A 22,806-nucleotide genomic window follows, 5' to 3' on the forward strand; every position below is an offset into this window, starting at 1 on the left:
GATGCCAGTTACGGATGTCCGTGGTTAGGGTTATATTTTGCATTTGATAAAACAGAGCTGAGATTACAAATATAGCTCATACCTCTTTCCTGAATATTTCCCTCAATCCTTCACTCTTGTAAATTCAAGATTTTATTTATTTGAGAGACAGAGTGCAAAGTGAAAGAGAGAGAGGGAAAGAGCCAGGAAGAGGGACAGAAGGAGAGGGAGAAGCAGACTCCCTGCTGAGCAGGGAGCCCAACACGCGGCTTGATCCCAGGACCCCGGAATTACGACCTGAGCCGAAGGCAGACGTTTAACCAACTGAGCCATCCAGGCGCCCCCACTCTTGTCATTTCAAACAATGGGTCAACCAAGTTAACACTGGTATTTTACAAACCTTTCACCAGACTGCTTTCAGCATATATATGACACATACATTTATTCTTTGAAACCTCTACACTAAAAGGACCAAACACAGTGTGATACTTTCCCAAACTTCCACTTATGGCTTCTTTTCAAATGATTAGGTTTGCTGTGAGAACGACTAGTCTTTCTCATCTCTAACAGCAGAAGTAGGCAGGCATGACGGGTGGAGAGAATGGTCTCTGAGGGCGCCTCTAGCCAGAGTCGAATGCAGAGAAGGCACTTAGAAAAAGCCCCACCTAGACACCCCGGCCCAAGTCCTGAGGGGAAATGAGCCTACCAGAGAACCGTAGCCTTTATTCCACAAAATGAACGAGAGAAGACACAACCACACAGACACGGTCTTGCATTTATTCACACAGAGGAATTAAGAATCCATACAAATAATAAACATTGCTTTAAATACAAATAAATAGCTCTGGTTTCTAAAGGAAACAACTCTAGATAATTCAGAGTTAAGTACTTTCTAGGTTCCTATTAAAAATAGAAGACTATTTTGCGTTAAGTAAGTCCTACTCCACCATAACCCTTTGAGGACGGAAGGATAAAATGGTAAATTCTGTACTCTTAAGAAGTCACCAGAAAAATGGGAGACAATGCTCCCACCTCCCTGAACTAGCCCTCAAATGGAAGGAGAGTTACTCGCATCACAGACAGAGTTAACAAATACAGAAAGCGCTTACTATCTAAAGATAGCTAAAAAGACTAAGCTAGGGAAAGGGGTGAGATTTCTCTGAACCGGTTCTGTGAACTCTGAAACCTCACTATGCTCACGATTTGGTTCAAGTGTCTTACACTCACGTGTGCTCATACGAAGGCTTGAATCTAAAGTGAAAGCTTCCTCTTGCTGGGAACGATCATGGTAAGGTGTCCGTGGTCACTAGGAATGGCGCCTAGGTCTCAAAATGATTGACCTGGTAAAGAAGCAAAGGTGCTGCCCAATGAAACAGCTGTCAACCTGGCACCAAAAGGACCAGAACTGCTGACAGAAACACACTCCCACATCTGCGGATTTATTTTTCTTTCTCTGTTCTTATATTTAAGATATTCCAAGTAGCAAAACATATCCGGGCAGAAGTATGTTCTATGAAGGAAGAATCATTTTAAAGTCATGCAGTCTTTCAAGCCTTTAAGAACTACATAAGCCGTGAGGTCATTTTACAATCTCAGTGCCAGAGTAGGCCTGCTCCGTTGACTTTGTGTCCACTGCATGTCCCCTCCTCACCCTGCACAAGACAGTTCAATTTCTTCAACACAGCCCCCTACGTAATTATTAATAAATAGTATGCTTGATAGAGCTCAATACAGCAATGATTAGGTTTTCAAAGAAATGCTGCTTTTCTATTTAGATTGACCATGATACAATTCCAAATAGAACATTCTCATGCTATAAAAAACAATCTCATGCAATAGGTGCAATTTTAAAAGTCCCACGTTAATAACAACATTTGGTATTATAGAGGCAGGATTATTCAGAGATTTAAAAAATGAGCACTATAGAATAAAAGCTGGATTTCCAAAGAGAACTTCCGCTGCGGTATAAAATGCTAAATTTGAATCTACAGTTTTGTTGATGCAAACAATTTTAAGATATACACCAAGTTTTCCTAACCGGGATTTTGAAACAGTAACCATAATTCTTAAACAGATGACCACAACATTTGCTCAAAGAATCAGCTCCCTTTTGCCAAGAATTTTTTAGTCCAGTTGGAGGGATTTCCATAATAAATTCCGGAACAATAGTTCTCAACATGATTCAAAATCTCGCACTTCCCTCCCTCTTACTTTCCTTTATGTTGTAAAGACATGTGAGCACAGAAAAATGCTCTGGTTTTTTTTTTTTTGAAAGACAGACGTTAATAAATTTAGTTTCTTGATTTAAATAATGACATTTTCTATGTTTGCCTTTCTCTCTGGCATCCTATATAACGTTTCTGGAGTTACAAATCCAAACAAACCAGCCAACTGGAGCATCCCAGTGTTCAAATCACAAGTCTGGATACAATCCTATTTATTCTGGATGATGCTCACTTCCACACATACTTCAGGGAAGAAACATCCATGAGACCATCCAAAAATGTTAAGTTACCAATCATTAACATGTGATTGTGCTCTGTTGGGCAGTACCATTCACATCGACAAAGTACAAAGGCAGAGGATTTCAGGCGTGGAGACCAATTTGCTTTTGCTGCTACAATAATTCATAACCATCATCTTCGAGATTTCCAAGCTGTTCTAGAATAAGGAGTAGTCCTTTTTTTATCTGGAGGCTTAAAGTAGGAATAAACAGGCGCTGCTGGATACTCTGCGTCAGGATTTTCTGCCATCATTTTCAGCTTGGCTTCAATGGCTTTTATCTTTGCAGTGACACTGAAAAAGGAGAGCAGAGCATCAGAGCGGGCCTGGGTGCAGTCCGGAAAGACTTGCGTAGCTCATCTTCCTTGTGCCTTGTATGCATATCACAGCAGCAACAAGATAACTCAAATACGAACATGCACATATTTCACATAACACACACACCCAAGTAACATTTTAGAAAGAGATCAAACCGGAACCATCTATTAGATTTTTACTAAAAACCCAGACACCGTTAGGAGTACTTCGCATATGGCTTCCTTTAATCTTCAGACACAAACACTGCTGGACACATTAGGGCTTGGCAGACAGCAGAAACTGAAAGTGGGGTCTGGAAGAGACCTTTGTACACCTGTGTGTTCACAGCAGCATTGGTCACAATAGTTAAAATGCAGAAGCAACCCAAGTGTTCATCGATGTATGAATGGATAAGCAAAATATGGTATATATCACACTTTGGAATATTATTCCGCTTTAAAAAGAAAGGGAATTCTGACCTACGCCACAACATGGATGAACCTTGCGGCCATTATGCTAAGTGAAACAAGCCGGTCACAAAGACAAATACTGGATGACTTCACTTGTACAAAGTAGTGAGACTAGTCAAAATCAGAGACAAAGTGGAATGGGGGCTGCCAGGGGCTTGGGAGAGGTGGAAAAGGGGAGTTATTATTTAATGGGTATAGAGTTTCAGTTCTGCAAGACGAAAAGAATTATGGAGAAGGAAGGTGGTAACGGTCGTACAACATTACGAATATATTTAGTACCACTGCATTTGTACACCTAAAATGGATAATACGGTAAATGTTATTTTATGTGCCTTTTGCCATGATAAAAAAAATCAGGACAAATATTCGTGTAGGATTGAAAACAACATTATAAGGTAGGTCACACTCCTCATTCTGCAGATGAAAAAACCGAGGCACAAGGTTACCTTGCCCAGTATGACATGGCTAGTTAAGTGGGAGAGGTGAGATTTAAACACAATCAGATTCCAGACCCCATGCTATTAACTACTACACTGTACACTTCTTGAATCACTGAATAACAATGGAAAACACACCCTGGAAATCCTACAGAATCTTTTTTTTTTTTTAAACTAATAAATAGGTGTTTCTCATTGTAATCATTTACGGAGTGCTTACAATAAGCCAGGCACTGGGCCCAGAATTTTACCTATATTGTTTCTAGTCCTTGCGATAATATCCACATTTTACAGATAAAGAAACAAATGCAGAGAGGTAGTCATTCGCCCAGGGTTCACACAGCTAACAGACTGCACAGGCAGGATTCGAGCCCGGTGTATTATCACCAAAGCCCTCGCTCTGTCCTCTCCATCAGGTTGGGAGCTGGACAGCCCCATATCAGAGAGATGGGGTGAGGAGACACTGCACAAGTTGGGAGGAACTCCCTTCCGAGCGAGGTCACTGCCATCCCTGGACCAGAATGCAAAGCCCTCAGGCAGTGGGTATTCTAGGACCCATGGTTCCCTTTCTACTCTCGATGCTGTCAGTGGTCAACAGTCAGGGAGAGAAACTTGGAAGGGAATGTACACGATGGCCTCTTAGAGATGCTCAAAAAGCGTGCTTCTGCTGCACATGCTCGTAACTACACGGCCAGGGTAAAGTTTACCACCTCAGTTACAATGAGAAAGAACACCCAGGTATTACCAAGATGCGTTCCAGCACCTCCTCCACTACCAGGATAGCCAGCCATTTGTCCCGTAGGAGTCACCAAAACACAACGTTCTCTAATTAGGTATAGACGGTAATAGGAAGATGTTAGCTGAGGTTCTCTGGATTACAAAGTAAATGGAAAACCCTAGACTGTCTAGTATAAGTGCAAACATCGAAAAGAAAACTAAAGACATGTCACTGTCCCGTCTAGAGCGCCAAGCATAAATGCAGTGGTCTCTTCCTAACAGGAGTCAGATTTATAAAATTTGAGATCACGGAGGTTCAAACTTTATGGGGAAAACAGCAAAGTGGATATGGTTCCCAGTGACAGCTACAGAAGTCATCATATATATTTTTTTAAATTTCTGGGAGTACAAAATAGTAAAAGAGCACAAAATTGAGAAATCAATCATATTAACTACTACATTTAATATTTACCATAAATACTAAATTGATTTATAATATATAAAACACAATTTATCAAATATTACATCAAATATTTTAGTAAGTATTATAAATAAATAAATCAATGACATTAAACTAACTCTAAAATCCATTTTACTTTACTAACTTTATCACTCTGGAAAACATTTCAGGGTCACCTTCCCCTGTAGCTTAGTGAGATGCTGAGAAATCTGTTTTGTTTGGTGCAGAAAACATACAAGAAAGGTTGTTTGTTTGCTGTCTGGTCCTCCATCCAAACAGGCATCGCTTTCCTGACTTTGCAACTGCAGGCTGATTGCTAACCCTCGTAGGACACTGATGCTCCTTCACGTATCTGCTTTCTCTCCCCTGGAACAGGCTTCAGAACTGTATCCCTGCATTCACAGCATGAAGTTTCTTCGAAGTAGTAACTCAGACCGAATTCTGAAGTCCAGGAGACCTAGCTTTGAATCTGGAATCTGCTATTCACTACCTGTGTGGATCTCGGCCAAGATCGTTTACCCTGCTAAGCGTCAGTTTACTCAGAGGTAAGATGACTATTACAGTACTTTGACCAGAATTTTCATAATTAAGTGACATATGGCATGTGACGTGTTTAGCACACCGCCCGATTTAGAGTAACCTCAATAAATCCTGGCTATTGCTATTGTTAAAATTTCTCCCTAGGCTACAATGCAGGGAAACAAAACAAAACAACAAAACCCCAAAACCCTCTACTTCTGCTCAACCATCCACTTAACTTCCCCTTTCTCTACCAAACCCCTTGTTCCTTCTGTTTTGAATTAACTCCGAAAAAGTAACAGATAATTTGTGCACACTGGAACCAACACTGTTGCTGTCACAGAAACGCAGCACAGAGAATGAAAGGGCTACAAACTAACACTCTGTATAAAGGAGCTCACAGTTAGGGAGGAAGGAGTGGACGACGACAAACGCCAATGAGACCTCAGGCCTCATGAAGATGCTTTTTTCTAGGGTAAGGACTGTCCGACGTACCTTTGTACTCCAGGGCCCAGCACCCTGGCTGCTACGGGGCAGGTCCATCCAGCCTTTTTTGAGGGCATGAATTCTGTAAGGACATGATCTTAGGGGTATGCAAGGAGAGGGTATGTACACATTCTGGAGGTTAACTGAACACATCTCTCGACATGTCAAAAGTTAGCAGATTCTATTCTAAATTAAGAGTCTAAAGATTCACTGAAGTGTGAATGAAGGCTTGGAATGAAGAAGCGACTCACACTCTTGAATACTCGTGTCTTTCTAGAGTACGCTGTCTTACCTTAGGTTAGACTGAGTGGGCTCAGTGCTTGAGGATGGCTCAAGACTGATAGGAAGGATCTTATCATTCTTGTTATGATCGTATCTCTGAAAGAAAACGGGAAATCACTTGGGTGAGCAAAAACCAGTCCTTTACTGTACTGAGTAGTTCAGAAACTCCAACCCCACCAGTGTATCGTTGGCATGGTTCTAGACAATCTGAGGACTGCTTTACATTTAGAATTAATGCAAAACTCCACAGTTTTGGCCTAAAAGCTATAAAGTTAGAAAAAGAAGTGCAGAAGAAGCTTCCCATCTAGCCACTAGTCCTCCTTATTTGGTAGGGAAAGAACTTCGACTTTCAAATTCACAGACGGTATAAATATACAATACAATTGCCCTCCTACACACTCTTGTTTTAACTGTCACATATCAGCTCTTACAATATTTACTTCACTTTATTCAAAAACACTTAAAAATTTTGCTCGACTTTTGCAAAGTATCAAGCATAACATTCAACTCTTAAACAGGCCTGACTGGAGAAGAAAGGTAGTAACAGCTTTCAGCCACTGACAGAGAAAACATTCTATAGCAAAAAGGTAGTCTAATTTGATGTCAGATAATTATACACCTCTTATAAAAAGTAAATTAAATACTAAAGAGTAATCAGGAGCCTGTGGTCAAAAAGACTTGTAGGAGAAGAGAACCATAAGGCATCGAGATTCTCAAATGAAAGATAGGAATGAAGGATGATGTCTCTTGCGTGTCTTTTCAACGAGACACAAAATGAGAAAACGACAGCCAGTTTGGCAAATGAGACTTGATTTTCTTTTGAGTACAAAAGCATTTGGTAATTCTCTTTGTTGTTTCTATTTTTAAGGCAATGTGTCCTAGAAATTGAGAAGGCTCCATGATGACCTGAGATCCTCCTAAGGATCCGAAGTGTCTGAGCTCTGTTTTTCAGTTTGGACTCTGAGCTCATATGCTTAATTGCTGTGACTCTTTACTGGGAAGCTTGATGGGTAGGGAGTCTCCGATCAAAATCCATGCTTCTCTAGCTAAAGACCGAAGCTCCAATTTTAATTGCCACAAATCTTTTTACAGGCAGGTTGGTCAAGACCCCACCATGAAGGAAGAGAATGAACTCTTGGGATGGCTCCAGTCCACAGACTTCAGTACGTTTGTACCAGGTAAAACAAAATGCCTTTTTTTTTTTTTTAAATGGTCATATCTTTTCCAGTGCAGTCTCTCAAGAGACCAGCTGTAAGATGAACAAAACGACTGGCCACTTCTCGGGCTTTGGAGACACTACAGACCCTGCGAAGGCCCGCAAATAACTCTCAAACTCTCTGGAGTAATGAGACGCCGATGCTTTAAGCGCTCATACATACGACCCATTTCTCAAGCATTTAGGATAAACATATTCAAACTCTCCATAGAACTGAGAGGCTGGGAAGAGTCTAATAATGCCTAAAGCAACTAATTTTAAAAATAAGTACATTTTTTCCTCCAAAGAACCACCCCCACCAAAAACATGATAGAGGTCTGAGTATACACATCAGCCACATGGAAAAATCAATCAAAAACAGAATCTGTGGGTATGTGGAGAGAAACAATGAAGGAACTTAATCCCTCCTGAGATGTTTCTCAAAAGAAAAATCTGGCAACACACATGGTAAATACAAGTAGGAGACCAAAGTATGACTGCTCCAGATGTGAAGAGGCTGGGATGCAAATGGGTAAGTGGACAACTATCTTCTGGAAAACTCACTTCGGGTGAGCTTGATGTTGTCTTTCCAGCCACCAGACTTACCTTTACTTGAGCGTGTGCCCAGCGCACCACCAGCTTCTTAGACAGAGCCAGCTTGCCGTTGAGACACTGGATGGCTTGTTCGGCTTCCTGTCCAGGAGAGGGATGGATGTTAGCCAACAATTCAAATGCCTAACTAACTCTATGTATCTCATAGGGCCTCACCAGCTTTGATGGCTGCAATCCTAACCAGACTGCCTCTGATACACAACTTACAAAGGGTTTACAGTAAAGAAAAAAAGGCAGAAAAACAGAAAGAGTGTAAGTTTTGTAAAGTCCGTCAAACAAAAACGCCAATCCTGGCTCTGTCACTTACTGGCAGTGTAATGGTTGGCAGGCCCCCTAATCTCTGTGAATATTAGCTTCTTCATCTATAAAATACAGACAATACTACTTGTTCCTCATTGGTTACTGTGAGGAGTCAAAGAGTGCGCGTAAAGAAAGCATGGAGCACACGGTAAGCACTCAATCAGTGTTAGCAGACTGTTCTTATTAGGTGATACCTTTCTATACACTTCCGTCTGTTAGGACCTACTGTGCTAAGAAATTTACTCACCCCCAGGGACTCTGGAACTATACCCCAGACTAGGGCTTAACCTCTGGATCCAAAGTGAGAAACAGTAAGGGCTTCAAACGATATGGGAGTGAAGGAAACCAGGCCGGAAAAAGCAGGAGTGAGTCAAAGAGCCTGTGAGCAAGGTATTTGTGTGAGCCAATCTATGCACCTGGCTTTTGGAGCCAAAAGTTCCCTGACCCTTTCCCTATCAGATACAGGAGCAACAAGGTTAAAAGGAATTCCTGAAGCTGGATAAGAGTCACTCTAGGACATTCCCAGGAAGCCTGGTCGTACTTTTCCATCCTGCCAAACCTTCTCTGCTCCATTTGTATCCATGAGGCATTCAGCCAAGCATAACCCACGTTTACCAGGGGGTGAAGAAGCCCTTAAGGAACAGGAAGAGGAACAAGACGAATCTATCTGAGATCGCAGTGTGATACCACCAGGCATTCCAGTCTAATTTTACCAGTGATTCTCATACCCCTCCAGAGCTCGCCAGCATGACATTCAACAAATACCTGAGTACTCACTATGTGTCAGCCATTGGACAGTCACTGACATCCTTGCTTAGCAGTTAGAGAGACAGATAAGAGATGTTTTACTCTTCTTGTAAGTTTCATCTAGCCAATTAGAATTTACACGGTACTCTCTATTGATTCTACAGCATCAGCAGTAATAAAATGCCAGCAAGGGGATAAATGTTTCAAAAAAATTTTCCTATCTCTATATGTCATTTCAGAGTTCATGTCTTCAACAGCATTATCAAATGCCGATGGTATTTTCCTACATACCCTCGTCTATTCTCTCAACTTCCTGGAAGGTAAGGAAGATATTTTTAATCCCCATCTTTAAATGAAAACTGAGGCCAAATGAAGTTAAAAGACTTGGCCAAAGTTAATAAATAAGAGAGCCAGCAACAGAAGCTAGGCGTTGTGACTTATAGTCCAGTGTTTTAAACCAACATCTATCCCCAGCATGACCACTGATTTTAGCTGTCTGCAAGAATGCTTATCACGCTCTGTCATTAGGGAAGAACAAAGTATTTAAAAATGTTAACCTTACACAGCATTCTTTCAGTTCCCCCATTTAGAACAGCAATGTATCACTTAGTGCCTATCTCATTTGCAAAAGTGAGAGGAAATTGAAAGAATCCCCAGCACAGATAAGGACAAACTACAGTCTAATACAGTCTCATAACATACGGATACATCACTGCTTGAAAGCAACTGGCAGTCGTATCAAGAAAAAGTATACAAGGCCTTTATTGACACCACTCCATTTCCACGGATATACGTACACATGAACATCATCAGAGGGATACAGACATTCGCTAGCACACTGTGGACACTTGTGAGTCACTGGGGACCTACCTAAATAGCTAACAATCAAGAACTGATCATATATTCCCAGGATGAAATATTGTGCAGTCATCAAAAATGATGCTGATTCAGTTTTAAACTGAGGTCTAAGTTACATATAACAAAATGTATATATTAAAGCCCTATATCAGTGAAGTTTTACAAATATGTAGTCACGCTGGTGAAACCACAGTATCACGATATAGAATGTTACCTGGATGTGTAGTAGAGGACAGAAAATTTTTAATATGCTCTGAGTGGTAAACAGGACGATGTGATCTTCTCTGTGTGCTCTAAGCCATATGTGCGTATGCGTGTGTGAATATAAAGAAAGACAAGACTAGAAAAATCTATAACTAAATATTAACAGCGATTATTTCTGGGTATTAGGCTGCTTAAGTGAAGTCACTTATCTGTACTTCCATCTACAGTTAACATATATTACTTTTATAAAAGAAAAACATCCAAATATATTATTAATGCAACAATAACTAGGCAATGTCCTTCCACATGACTAATAAAGTTATAGAGAGTATTAAACAGTATGTCTGTATTTAATAACATTCAAATTCAATTTCTTTAGCAAGGCATGTCCACCCAAAGAATATAATTCTACTGCAAGCAGACACATGTATACGTCATGATTGAAGCTGAATGCTCTCTTCCTTCATATATATTCAAATCTGCATGCAGTTGTTCTGAGACACTGAGAAGAAGGGGACATTTTTAAGTGGCTCACCACACACAGGGAGGGCTTCTGCACCACGGGGCAAAACTATTGAAAGAAAAGGAGGCTTTGTTGGCCTGCCACTAAAGGAACAAACAAACCAGACCAGGGAGGAGGATGTCCATGTGCTTCATGTGGGCACCCCAAAGCATCTGGTCAGAAAAGTAGGTCAGCCGCCTCAGACCGGGAGCCTGCGGAGGGTAGATGTTGAAAGCTGTTCACTCGTTTGTTTATCGAGGGTCACCTTCAGGACGCGGGGCGAGGCACACAGAGAGGAATCGGACATGGCTCCTGCCCACAAGGTACTGCTATTCTAGTCGTTGAGAGAGGCACAGAAATAAGTGGGGGAGTATGAGAAGCACCACGAAAGCGGAGCGGTTTCATTACCTGCTTAGTTTCGAAGTTCACGAAACAGTACCCTCGAGGCTGCCCCTCCAAAGCACCTGACTTGTGGAAGAGGAAGTCGAACTGCTTTACGGTGCCGAACTTCTGGAGGAGCTTGAGGAGGTGATATCTGCAGAGAAAGCGCAGCCCGTGAGCACACTCTGCGGACCTGGACAGCGCCTCGGCCTCAAGTGCGAGATAAAAGCACGGAGATAATTTACCCCGGGGCGGGGGCGGGGATCTCGCACCCCCGCCCCCTGCCTTCTTCCAAACTGCTGCGTTAGTTTATTTGGCAAACAGACATGTTTGCCTCTATCTGGAATGGGAACTCGAATTGTCATGGCTATGCGTCTGTCCAGCACAAAAATACCAAACAAAAAACCACACCTAATGAACAGCTGTCTGGCCCACAAGCACCATTTGTTTTTCTTTTGGAGAAAAGCTCAAAAATAGTGTCGATTTATTTATTTTTAATTTCTTGGCAATGAACTAGTATTTGTAAATAACTACAACTCCATCAGGAACACATACCCACACTCCAAACGCCAAAGCCTACCCTATCTCAAAAATAAAGTAGCAAACACATACACATTCACACAAACAGAAAAACAACCTTGGAGGACTTCTGTAATAGGTTTCATAATTAATCATTAGACCCGAATTGCACTTGTGAGAAGCTCTGCCAAAAACCAAAAGTGGTCCTTCCATAATTGCCTGTGAGTTTCGATCCCTGATGTGACTGAACGTTAGGGACAACGTGGAACCACAATGTGACTGGGGCTGGTCTCACAGAGGGCAGGGGAACCTGGCCAGTCCTATAAATCACCCAGTTGTGGGTAACTAGTCAACCTCAGTCCCTTTAACACAGTTCATACTTCGGAGCATGGTTGATTAAAGAATATGGATGGCCCAGGACGAAATTTTTTCCTGGCAGGAAGTTCACCTCAAGCTCTTGTTTGCCATTCCGCCCCTCGTCCTCTTCTTGAATTCCTTTCTCTAAAACTTATTTGGTTTCTATAGAGCTTTTAAGTTATTCAAACAGATGTGGCCTTAACAGGTTGCTGTGGCCAATCTCAATTCCGACTTCCTGTCATCTGATGTAAGGGTGAGACAAACCAACAGCTCTCCCGTTTCCTTTTCCTTTGGCCTTCCTCCTGGCATCCTCCACACTATTCAAATGGAGTCAAGGCTTTCTCTAAACAATGCTGTCCCTGTGATACTAAAAAGGTATCAGCCCACATGCTAAATCTGTTATTACTGGGAATTCTACCCCACAGGGAGTCAGTAAAGCTGTCGTTACAGCCACATTTATATTCACATTGTTTTCTAGGAGAAACTCATCAAGATTTTATTCTTGAGTAAGGATCTCCTTTGGGAGGCAGAAAGATATGAAGTGGATCATAAGCTATATATATTAAATTTGATACTACTGCACATCAACAAGCAAGCCCACTATCCTGGATCAGGTGCCTGACAGTGCAGCAGGAAAGACATAATACAGCTCTTGCACTGGGGCAGGATACAAGGATCCCAAGGCATATTGTGGACATTAATCTGGTCTTTAGACCGGTTTTGAAAGGGAAAACTGTAACACCCTAGATTTTAAATTCTCAACTCCCACCAGGAGACCTCAGCTGCTAGTGAGGATGTAGGAGGTGATTCTTCAGGGGAAAGGGAGCTACCTCAAGTGCAAATGTCTGGTTTTACTTGATTTTTGAGTAGGCGTACAGTAAGGGTGAGCCTCTCAAATGCACAGACATATGGACTGGGAGAGTCTCCCCTGGGTCTCTAATTAATTAATTAATCTCTATGCCCTGATTAATGAATTAAAGTAATCTCTACGCCCAATTTAGGGCTCAAACTCACGACCCCGAGATCTAGAGTTGCATGCTCCACTGGCTGAGCTGGCCAGGCGCCCCTCCCCTGGGGCTTTAACTCACAGCTGCATCTTCTACCTACTATGCCATGTGTTAGCTGCCATGAATGGTGGGTCAAACCCATTTTTCTAAACAATCTAAGGGCTACTGTGGGCTGGTCATCTTTTCATCAGCTCCATTCTGCTTAATAGCAGGAAGGTAAGGCGATCGGCATTTCCTAGGAAATGAATTTTAATTTACTTAGAAGAAAAAATGCCGACAGATTATTCTTTGAAAAGCTAACAAATACATTCTGCCCGAGAAGTGCGACCTTAAGATTCCAGGAACATCTGCTTAGGTCTGTGTCTTTCAACTTCTCCAGGATTTCTTTCCTTGTTTGATAATTTCTTGAAATTATCGGAACGCCGAAACAAAAGGAATGAAATGTTTACTATTTTGCTTCCTGGAGATGGGGACTGCGAGCTCTGATAGTGAAAAAAGCCTGAAGAATCTTGCTTTCACATCTGCAAGCACTTTCATCTGTTGCTGAAGTATGGGAGGGCTCACTACTCATCAGAGCCTCGCTTCACTTAATGAAACGTGGGCCCTGCGGCTTCAGGAGCTAGTACACCGGTCCCAACATATTTCTGCAACTTGGTGCTTTGCATATCGGGTCTTGAAAATGGCCTTCCTGCTTAATGGCACAGAAGTAATTAATCCACACAAATGTTATAACAGACACCTACTACTTGTCAAAAACTGCTTTAGGCACTTGAACTATCCAGATGAATACAACTAGGTTCCTGCCTTCAAGGACCTCACATTCTGGTTAGAGGAGAGAGAAACGCGATCAAAAAATTACAAAACACTATAATATTTGCACACAGAGGTACGTACATGAGCACACAGATGAGGAGGCCCAACTGTGCGGGGGACGTGGTGGTTAATGAGTATCAAGTACAAAGACATAAAGGTGAAAAAGAATCTGCTCCACTGGAAGAGAGTGGGGGTAGGGCAGCTAAGCGATGAGGCTGAAAGGCAGGCAAGGGACAGGCTGTGAAGGACATTGGTGTCCTTAGTGAGGGAATTTTAGTTTGATGTGTAGGCAATGGGAAGTCAATAAAAAGACATTTAGGACTGTTTTAAACGCATAATTTGTTTTAGAGAAAGTTTTTTTAATAAACTTATAGAAATTATTATTTGTAGGTCTTTATGTTCTCTGTTCTGTAAGTTATTAAATAGTATTACTGTGTTCCAAATTTAAGCAGCAAACAGTAAAGGCTGATTCATGCAAACCAAGGCATTAAAAGAAGCATGAATCATGATGGAAAAATAAGGAATGGGCTGAGAAAACCAGGGTTTCCTTAGGGGTAAACACACTGTTCTCACACATCCATGCACGTGCTCTCCCCTTTTGTTCTAGCTCATCTCTGAAAGTCGGCCTCAGAAGGACATTTCCCCCTGGATGGCTCTCTACTGCTTTTCAGTTTACTTAGGACAACCCACACTGGCCACCCCCCTCCACAGACACCCTTTCCAGCTAATCCACCGGTCTGTGTTGACATGATTCTCCATTTCTCAGGTAAGAAACATCCGGGTCATCTTCAACTCTCCGCTCTTCAATCATGTTCATCTTTTAGACTCACCTACTGGCTTCCAAGTTCATTATCTCTACCTACGTGGTAGACAGGCCTAGTTTCTGGCAGTCTCTCCTAGTTAATCTTCGTGGTTAGTCTTTGCTCCTCCAACCCGCTCTACATACCAACGTCTCACTTCCCCACTAAAACATCACTTTCGTGTTGTCAGTACCCTGCTAAACACCCACAGTAAGTCTCTTCTACAAGAAATTCAAATTTCTCATCTGAGTAAATTTAAAAAACCCTGTATTAATTGGGTAGTATTCTTTCTATCCAACTACTGTTTTCACTATCACTTAGTATTCAACCTCTTCTTTAGTCAAAAAGGTCCTCCTGATATTCTGCTCACCCACTCTTTATTTCTCCTTATATCCTCTACTTAGAATGCTCCTTCTTTTAGAATTTCTGCTGGCTTTGCTTTTCACTTCTCCTTATGAACTGTGCAGTGGCCATTAATTTGGCTTTCTACGCAGCACATTTAATGTTTGAAAAAGAAAGCCAATATTAATCCTTTCAGGGGAAACCACAGTGTGGACAATAGATAATGTCTAAGGACATTAACTTTTTTGGCTTCTCTGTTGCAGGCACTAGCAATAGTATTTGGAGGCACTGTTTTTATTTACTGGGTCCCACAACAACTTAAAAGAAGTCCTTATATTTTAAAATTTAAAAGAGGATACCTTAGGTTATGATTGTTCTGTTATGTGGACTACTGGAATATCTGTGCAAAGAGCACTAAATTAGGTGATGGGAGATTAGTCCCATCATTAACTACTTTCAGTATACTAAGTCAATCCACTTAACTCTTCTTGTCCCACAAAACAGGGAGAGGGGCACCTGGCTGGCTCAGCCGCTTAAGTGTCTGATGCTTAATCTCAGCTCAGGTCTCGATCTCAGGGTCGTGAGTTCAAGTCTCTCATTGAGCTCTACGTTGGGTGTGGAGCCTACTTAAAAATAAATAAATAAATAAATAAATAAATAAATAAATAAATAAATATCTGTATTATTTGCCTCACAAGGTTGTTATGACCTTAACAAGAGGAACTAATACAATGCTAGAGCTAGAAGAAATGTTCAGATCATTAGTTGAACATTTTTACCTTACAGCCTACGAAGTGTAATATAATTGGGAAGAATCAGAATACAGTAGAAAGAACAAGGGTTTGGGATGTGCTACCTCCACAGATAATACGTCACCATTCCCTTAAATTGAAACCTCTAAGACATATTTAGTTGTACAGGTATTCTTGGCAGCTAGCATAGCCATGAAATGGTGAATACCGCAACCACAAAACACTAAATGCAAATCAACATGAAGCGGAATACTGGAGTGTGAGACAGTTGGTTAGCAATGCATATTCCACTGGGAAGAGACTGAAGGGACATCCCAGGTAGCTTGAGCAGGACTCACATTAATAACTTAGAAGCACATACACATAGGAGGCTCGAATTAATTACAAAATAAAGTCTGAAAAATTGAGTGGAAAATCTTTTTTTTTTTTTAAACTGCCACTGTTTTACATATCTTGTAACCATTCATGACAATAAATATACACTATATATTGTCTTCTAACAAGAGGTGAGAGACCATTTGTATAAGAGGGGCATTCAAATCCATTTATAAGAGAGATCAGGAAGAGGAATGGTAAAGAGCAGGGATATGCACAGGAAAGAGATAAGAAGAGTGTGTTGAAGGGGGAAACAGGAGGAATTAGCAGCAACTGATGGGTGGGGTGTCGGTTTAATTATGAAAACTGAAGTGTGATCTGCAAATTTCTCTCAAGAGTTATTAGAAGTTTAAAGATCTGGATTCAAATAGTTTGAGACTGGACTACAAGCCAGGTGCCCCATTGTCATGAAAGGTATAACACCCAATTGCTACCATGTCTGGAAATGACTATTTTAATGATTCATCTAGGCTCATCATTACCCACTTTGAGAGGAACAGGATCCCGAAGTTTACGTAATTCAAAAACTTGGAAGGAAATCAGACATTTCCATTAGACCTACCTTACTAACACATTAGGTTTCTTTACTGTAATTAAGTAAATTAAATGGGATAATACTAAGCATTTCATGCTAACCATAGCTCTGATTGATATCTGTATCTTTAAAAAGAAATTTATTACTATTTTTGTTTGGCAGAGAAAAGGTTTTAACATAAGGAATCCAGAGAAGAAAAACAGTAAACAAAACTGCAGGTGACACAGAGGTAGGGAAGCCACAGGGAGACCCTGCAACGCCCCGATCTGCAGTTCAGGACATGATGTCCACCTCTGGCCTGATATAAAAAGGGCAGAGATACCAGTAGGAAAGTTTTGTTTCAATGTTCCTGTTAATGCTCTAAGTGCAGAAAACATTCATATACTCCAATTTATGACATAAACTGAGGTGGCAGATGCCTATTTGAACCTTCCTATCAAGCAGCAGACACAATTAGAACAGGTCTCATTACAGTGAATTGCAGCCAAAACAATGAACAGTGTTTCCACATTCCAGATTTCCATTCAGACAAACGGAGGTGGGAATGGAAACCACTCTTGGGAGCATCCCCTCACAGCTTGGGTTTTAGATGATGGAAACAGCTTCTCTGATCAACAGACATGACTGAGAGGCTTGGCTGATTCACACATGCATCCTCAAAGCCATGAGCCATAAAGAGAACCAAAATAAATGCACAGTTCGTATTCCAGGGCCCCAGTGACCAAGGTAACATAATATGGGGACAACATATCTTAAATGACATCATAGTTCCCAGAGGGACCCAAAGTTATCTATATTTAGCTGATCTGAACTTGAGCGGAATTAAAGAACTAAATTTTCTATTATGATCCTGATCCATTAGTTCACATCCCCTTCCTTTCTCCCAATCCCAATCCTATATACACCTGTTCTCAGCCTAGATTCAAATAAGTGGATTCTCCTCTCACCCTGCCTTTAACATTATTTCAAAGGGAGTAACTTTTAGGACTGATGGCATACTCCATGCTTGCTTTAAGCACTGATCCCACAGAGCCCAATCTACTCACTCTTTAACTATCCTGCCACCAACCATAGCCCTGTACCTACTGAGCAACTAGGAGAAGGAAAAACCTCTTAATTCTCTCCGCTAAGAAACTGCTTTCCACTATAATGGTCACAGTACAAAGAGTGGGGAGTCAGGACAATTTAATAAGTTTTGTTACCCTGGACAAGGTACTTCCATGTCTTAGGCCCCAGTTTTCTCTACTGTAGGATAAGAAAGCTGGATCATATCAGAGGTTTTCAAGTGTGCTCCATGGAGTCCTATAACTTACCACCAAAGAAAGGGTAGCAGTTGCCAAAAGGCTTTGGGTGGACCTCTCCCCATCCTTTAATCAGAGCAGCTCTGAGCTTTTATTTTAAAAACAGGTTCTAGTTACTTTAAGACAAGGTTCCTCAGATTTAAAAAGCTTGAGCACTGCTTAGCATGGCACCTGGCACAAATGGGCACTGGCACACAATAGGCACTCATATAGTTTAACGACTGAATGAAAACAGAAGGGACTGATGTGATCTCTAAGATGCCTTCCAGCTCTGACCTTCTGTGGTCCCACGGCTGCTTCACATGAATTACAATCAAGTGGTACCCTCTGCCTGTCTGTGAAGGTACTGAGACTTCTGCTTGTTTCTTCATTTTGAGGAACAAAAGTATGCCGTGGGGCTGATTCTAGAAAATAATGTTCTGTAGTCACCGGGTACAAGGGTTCAAATTGGTGAAAACAGGAAAACATCTTTGGCAAATAGGAAAAAAAGAGGTATGTGTTTTTTTTTATTTTTATTTATTTATTTTTTTTTAAAGATTTTATTTACTTATTCGACAGAGATAGAGACAGCCAGCGAGAGAGGGAACACAAGCAGGAGGAGTGGGAGAGGAAGAAGCAGGCTCATAGCGGAGGAGCCTGATGTGGGGCTCGATCCCATAACGCCGGGATCACGCCCTGAGCCGAAGGCAGACGCTTGACCGCTGTGCCACCCAGGCGCCCCAAAGAGGTATGTTTTAAACAATAGCCAAGCCTATGTTCTCGCAGAAGAGTTCAAATGTGAGAAAAATGTCAACATAACAGGTTACTAACAAAAGCACGTACCCTTCAAAGGTAATTGAATATATATATATAAAATAAGGGCCAAAATATATTCTCCATCTCTTGAAAATTCTTCTGAACATTATCCGTGCAAACATCCCAGTGCTGTCGGTAATGATTTAAGATGACTCAGACTTACTCTGTGATCTTGGGGTCCAGGTTGCCAATCCATAACCGGTGCCCTTCCTGCAGGGAACCCTCTGAAAGGATGGATGCGTTCTCCAGGGGAAGAGTTTTGGTTTCTGCTTCCATCAATCTCTATGAAAAACTAAAGGAAATGTGAACATTCAGGCAGGAGAGGAGCAACACTGTGTGAACATGAGGCTTCAAATTCAATTTGACAAACATTTATTCAAGGAGGGCAAGCTCTGGCCAGTGCTTGAAAGGCCTGTTATTCTGCAACCAGGGCCCCAGCACCAGTTCCCTTGGGACAGCTCCTCTGGCAGCCAGAGTGCAAAAGCTTCCATTTAAGGTGAAAGGGGCGTGGTTGTGTGTGCAGAAACTACAGCTTTCCTCTTCTGAAGCCAGAGGCAAACTGGGCAGGAGGCCAAAGGCTCTATTACTACATGATACTCCAGTTTAAAGACCGTCACCCAAAACCAAGTCTTGGAAATCACCAGAAAGAAGAGTCTTAATGGAACTGAAGGAGATGGGTGGGAAAGAGCAGCATACACGTCTTCCTCATGGAAGAGGCAATCTAGGAAATTCAAGGCCATAGATTTTGGAGTTAGAACTCAGTTTGAAAGCCAGTTGTGTGACTTGGTGAATAATCTGAACATTCTAGGCCTCCGTTTCCTCATATATACTATGAATGGAGATAATAGTTCTTATCTTACAGGGCTGTTGTGAAGATTAGAGATAGTGCATGAAAAATCATCAAACACTGCATCTAACAGCAGCAAGCAATCAGTAAATGTTCACTAGTATCATGTTTAATATTTTGGGAGAGACTCAGAAGAGACTAACTCCTCCGTCATTCCAGCTGCACCATTTACTAGCTGTGTAACCTTGCTCAAGCAATGCCGCCATTCTGTACCTCAGGTTCCTCATCTCTGAAATGGAGTAACACCTCATAAAAGTTGTATGGATTTACTGAGTTCACACACCCAAAGCGTTAAGAACAATACATCACACCCAAGAAGCTTTCAATTAAAGTTAGTTTGAATTATTACTAGTCTTCCATCCTGAAATGACTCATCTTACATCCAAAAAGGGAGGATGAGGGTTATGATGGAGACAGTAGTGGCAAGAGAAAAAACCTGGGTGTCAAGAAGACCTAGTTTCAAATTTTGGCATTTCCACTGGAAGTCACTTCTCTCTAAGCTTGTTTCCTCATCTCTACATACTAAACCTTGCCCTGCTTGTAACTTAAGGTTGCTAACAGGGCCAAAAATGAGGTGGCAGATGTAAAATAAAGCTTTAACAAATGTATAATGTGGTAGAGAAAGAAAAAAGAGCTAGGAAGATGGCAGGCTGTGCCAGACTTCAGAACTAGGAATACACAGAGGAACCATGTGTATCATGTAACCAGATGTGCCTCAGAGGTCAGTGCTGCAGGAACTGTGTCTTAAAAACAATAGGTGACATATACTGAAAACTGCCATTACCTCTTATTCATCTTAGCAGAGCCGATGAAGTCTGGCACAGGGTGGGCCCTAAGCAACTGTTTGTTGAACATGTTTATCTAACCCCACACGTGAGGGTATTCTTCTTCCTTTCCCACTCACATGTTCAATCTGTTCAGCAATGCATGATAAGCAACTGCTAACTGCTAAACCCAGGACTATGTGCTGAAAATAGAGAAAGGAATAAGCTATAGATCTTGCTCTTACCTCCTGAGGGAAAGATGAAACATACAGAAACAGAATCCCAGGAGTGGAAACACAGGAGGAGAAACATTTTGTCTCTCCCTGCTTCCCTTTCCTATTCTCCTACTGATCACTCATTCATTGAACAAACAAACAAGAAAATAGAGCTGCTATTTCTAGGCATTGTCTAGATACCGGGGACAGAGCAGTGAACAAACATGGTCTCCCTAGGGATGCTTGTATTTGGAAGAGGGGTGGGACAAAACAAAAGGAAAATAAATAAGCAAGATGTAATTACTGACAGCTGCAAACACAATTAAACAAGGTGATGTGACATGGAGACGGGGTTGGACCACTTCAGAATTAGTGGAGAGGGAAGGCCTCTCTGAAGGACTTAACATCTGAGATGAGGCTTCAGTGATAGGACCTCCTGATTTTCTTCTGTCTGAAAACAGCAAAACTAACAACTACTTAATATCACAGGAGGGGACCATGTTTTGGTGGCAAGAGTACAAGATATGGGGCCAAAAGATCTATATTTAAATCCTGACTTTTGTACCCAGTTATTGCATGACTTAAGTGTTTTCTCAGAAAAGCTTTCCCTGAGGGTTGAGCTCCTCGTTAGTCTCTATCAAAGCCACCTTTCCTTTCCATATAATGCCAATTCAACGTTATTTCCTATTCCGTATTGTTTCCCTCACTAGAATGTAAGCTTCTACAGGGCAGGGCCTTGCCTTTCCTAATCATAGTTCTATGCCCAGCACTTAGTACAGTGCTTGGCTCATGGCTGATGCTCAATATTTACTGAATGAATTAATGAGGCTCCACCTGGAGCCTCCGTTCCTTCTTCTTTTCTAAAATGGGCACGATTATCCCAACTCATGGGTTGTTAAGAAGCTTAAATGAGAGAGTATCTGTGACAGCTCTGCACAGGGCCTTTTGAGGAACGGTAAAGCGTAATGAGATCAAGATGGCATGCGACTATCAAAATTTTTTAGGTTTGCAATGGCGACAACTCCCTAGATTAACAGAGTTCACAAAACGCTGTCATCTATCCTCGCAGTTGACCTGCAACAACCTGGAAGGCAGGAATAATCATACGGGGAAACTAAAGTCTAGAGAAGCAAAGCCACTTGTTCCTAAAGCTAACGGTAACGGCAGGGTCTAGCCTGGAACCCCGGCTTCCCGATTCCTGGCCCCGAATTCCTAGATGCGATGGGTCATTTCTCGGATTGTTATTTCCGGGCTAGCGGCGGGACAATCCGGGGCGGGGCCTGAAAAGCCTTCTTGCTAGGGCAGCCTCCTCTGCGAGCCCCTCGCGGGGCCGGCGCTGGGGTACAGGGGCGCATCGCGGCCGGACTCACCTCGTGGCCTCGGTGTCTTCCCCTCGGCTCATGCCCCAGAAACAGGTCCCGACTCCACTGCCCGACGGCCCTCCAAACGCGTCCGCCTCAACGCCGCCTGCTTCCAGGCCGTCGGTGACGCGCTACGTCTGCGCCGCCGCGCCGCCCCGTGACGTCATGGCACCCGCGCCGACGCCGTTTCCGCGATCACGTAGGTCTTTTCCTAGTAACCTGGGCGATAGCTGGTGAGTGGCCTCTGCACGGCCTCGAGGCGCGCGCTGGGTCCGGGTGCCAGAGACTTCTAATCAAAGATTTGTGGGGGACCTTAGGGAGTCTTATCGCCGTCCCCCGACCGGTTCCATTCGAGTCCGGCTTGACCTTTAAGGCTGGGGGCGGGGTCTGTCGCTTCCCAGAGAGTTTCATGGGGTGGGGGCGGGGCCTGTCTCATCAGCTAGGAACTTGGAGGATGGCGGAGGGGAAGGGAGCTTACTCAATAGTAGCCACTACTTAGTAGCCCACTATTTGGCAGGAACATTTAATTTTCCCATGGGAGTAGGTATTATTACTCCCCATGATGAGGAAATGGAAGCGCGGAGAAATAACTACCAGGGTCATGCGGCTAGCAAATGATGGAGATTAAATTACAGAGCCTCAACTTTTAACTATTACTCTGTGTCTTCCCTCAGGGAACAGTTGTCATTTCAGTAGCTCATCCCTAGTTACAAAGTGTTTCTGCAGCCCTTATCTCATTTGATCGTCCTGGTAACCCTGACAGATAGTATTGTCATTTACATTTTACAGATGAGATTGAGATCCAGAGAGTTCCAGGTAGCTGAGGTCACATATCTAGGAAGTGCTAGAACCAGGACTCTTTCCCAGGTCTTCGTTAAGTTTGGTGCCATTTTCCTTTCACTACGCTCTATTGCACTGCCCAGAATCTGGTCTGACCATTCATTTTACAATTGAGGAAACACAACCGAGGTAGAGAAAATGATTTGATACAAGTCATATGTCAGTTGTAGAGCTCCCACAAATCCTTTTTGAGTACAGGTGATCATGAATCTATACAGGATGGTTGGCAGGGAGT

The 22,806-nt window shown here is 42.3% G+C and overlaps 2 protein-coding genes across 8 annotated transcripts in view; one reads left to right on the forward strand and one right to left on the reverse strand.

The window, feature by feature from the left end:
• Nucleotides 1–742: 742 nt before the first annotated feature.
• Nucleotides 743–21,875, reverse strand: RBM18 (RNA binding motif protein 18). 3 transcript variants are annotated; one of them, XM_040631843.1, is made up of 7 exons: nt 21,741–21,875; nt 18,708–18,826; nt 10,976–11,102; nt 10,690–10,779; nt 7,951–8,037; nt 6,160–6,245; nt 743–2,775 (listed from the first exon to the last, which is right to left on the reverse strand). In XM_040631843.1, exons 2-7 carry the CDS (start codon nt 18,818–18,820, stop codon nt 2,616–2,618), a joined length of 663 nt encoding a protein of 220 aa, XP_040487777.1. In that variant the 5' UTR covers nt 18,821–18,826; nt 21,741–21,875; the 3' UTR covers nt 743–2,615. The 3 variants fall into 3 exon arrangements, with proteins under 3 accessions (XP_040487777.1, XP_040487776.1, XP_008697029.1); XM_040631842.1 differs by having other exon boundaries at nt 18,708–18,836; XM_008698807.2 differs by lacking the exon at nt 10,690–10,779 and having other exon boundaries at nt 18,708–18,836.
• The window catches only part of MRRF (mitochondrial ribosome recycling factor), a 52,794-nt gene continuing 51,781 nt past the window's right edge, over nt 21,794–22,806 (forward strand). For 3 of the 5 annotated variants that reach the window (XR_005835240.1, XM_008698808.2, XM_040631840.1), the window contains exon 1: nt 21,841–21,964. The gene's annotated coding sequence lies outside the window, so the exon portion shown is untranslated. Of the gene's footprint in view, nt 21,965–22,806 lie in introns of all 5 variants that reach the window. The other 2 variants (XM_008698809.2, XM_008698810.2) reach the window with 2 other exon arrangements.

This window comes from Ursus maritimus, unplaced genomic scaffold, assembly GCF_017311325.1.
Source record: "Ursus maritimus isolate PB19 unplaced genomic scaffold, ASM1731132v1 scaffold_17, whole genome shotgun sequence".
Lineage (NCBI taxonomy): Eukaryota > Metazoa > Chordata > Mammalia > Carnivora > Ursidae > Ursus > Ursus maritimus.

Excerpts from the sequence above, each read along its gene's own strand:
- RBM18 (XM_040631843.1), bottom strand. The coding sequence starts at position 18,820 with ATGGAAGCAGAAACCAAAACTCTTCCCCTGGAGAACGCATCCATCCTT. Across the intron at positions 11,103-18,707 it reads CTGGACCCCAAGATCACAGA|ATATCACCTCCTCAAGCTCC; the intron begins GTAAGTCTGAGT and ends CTTTCTCTGCAG. Across the intron at positions 8,038-10,689 it reads ACATCCTCCTCCCTGGTCTG|GAAGCCGAACAAGCCATCCA; the intron begins GTTTGTTTGTTC and ends TCTCCTGGACAG.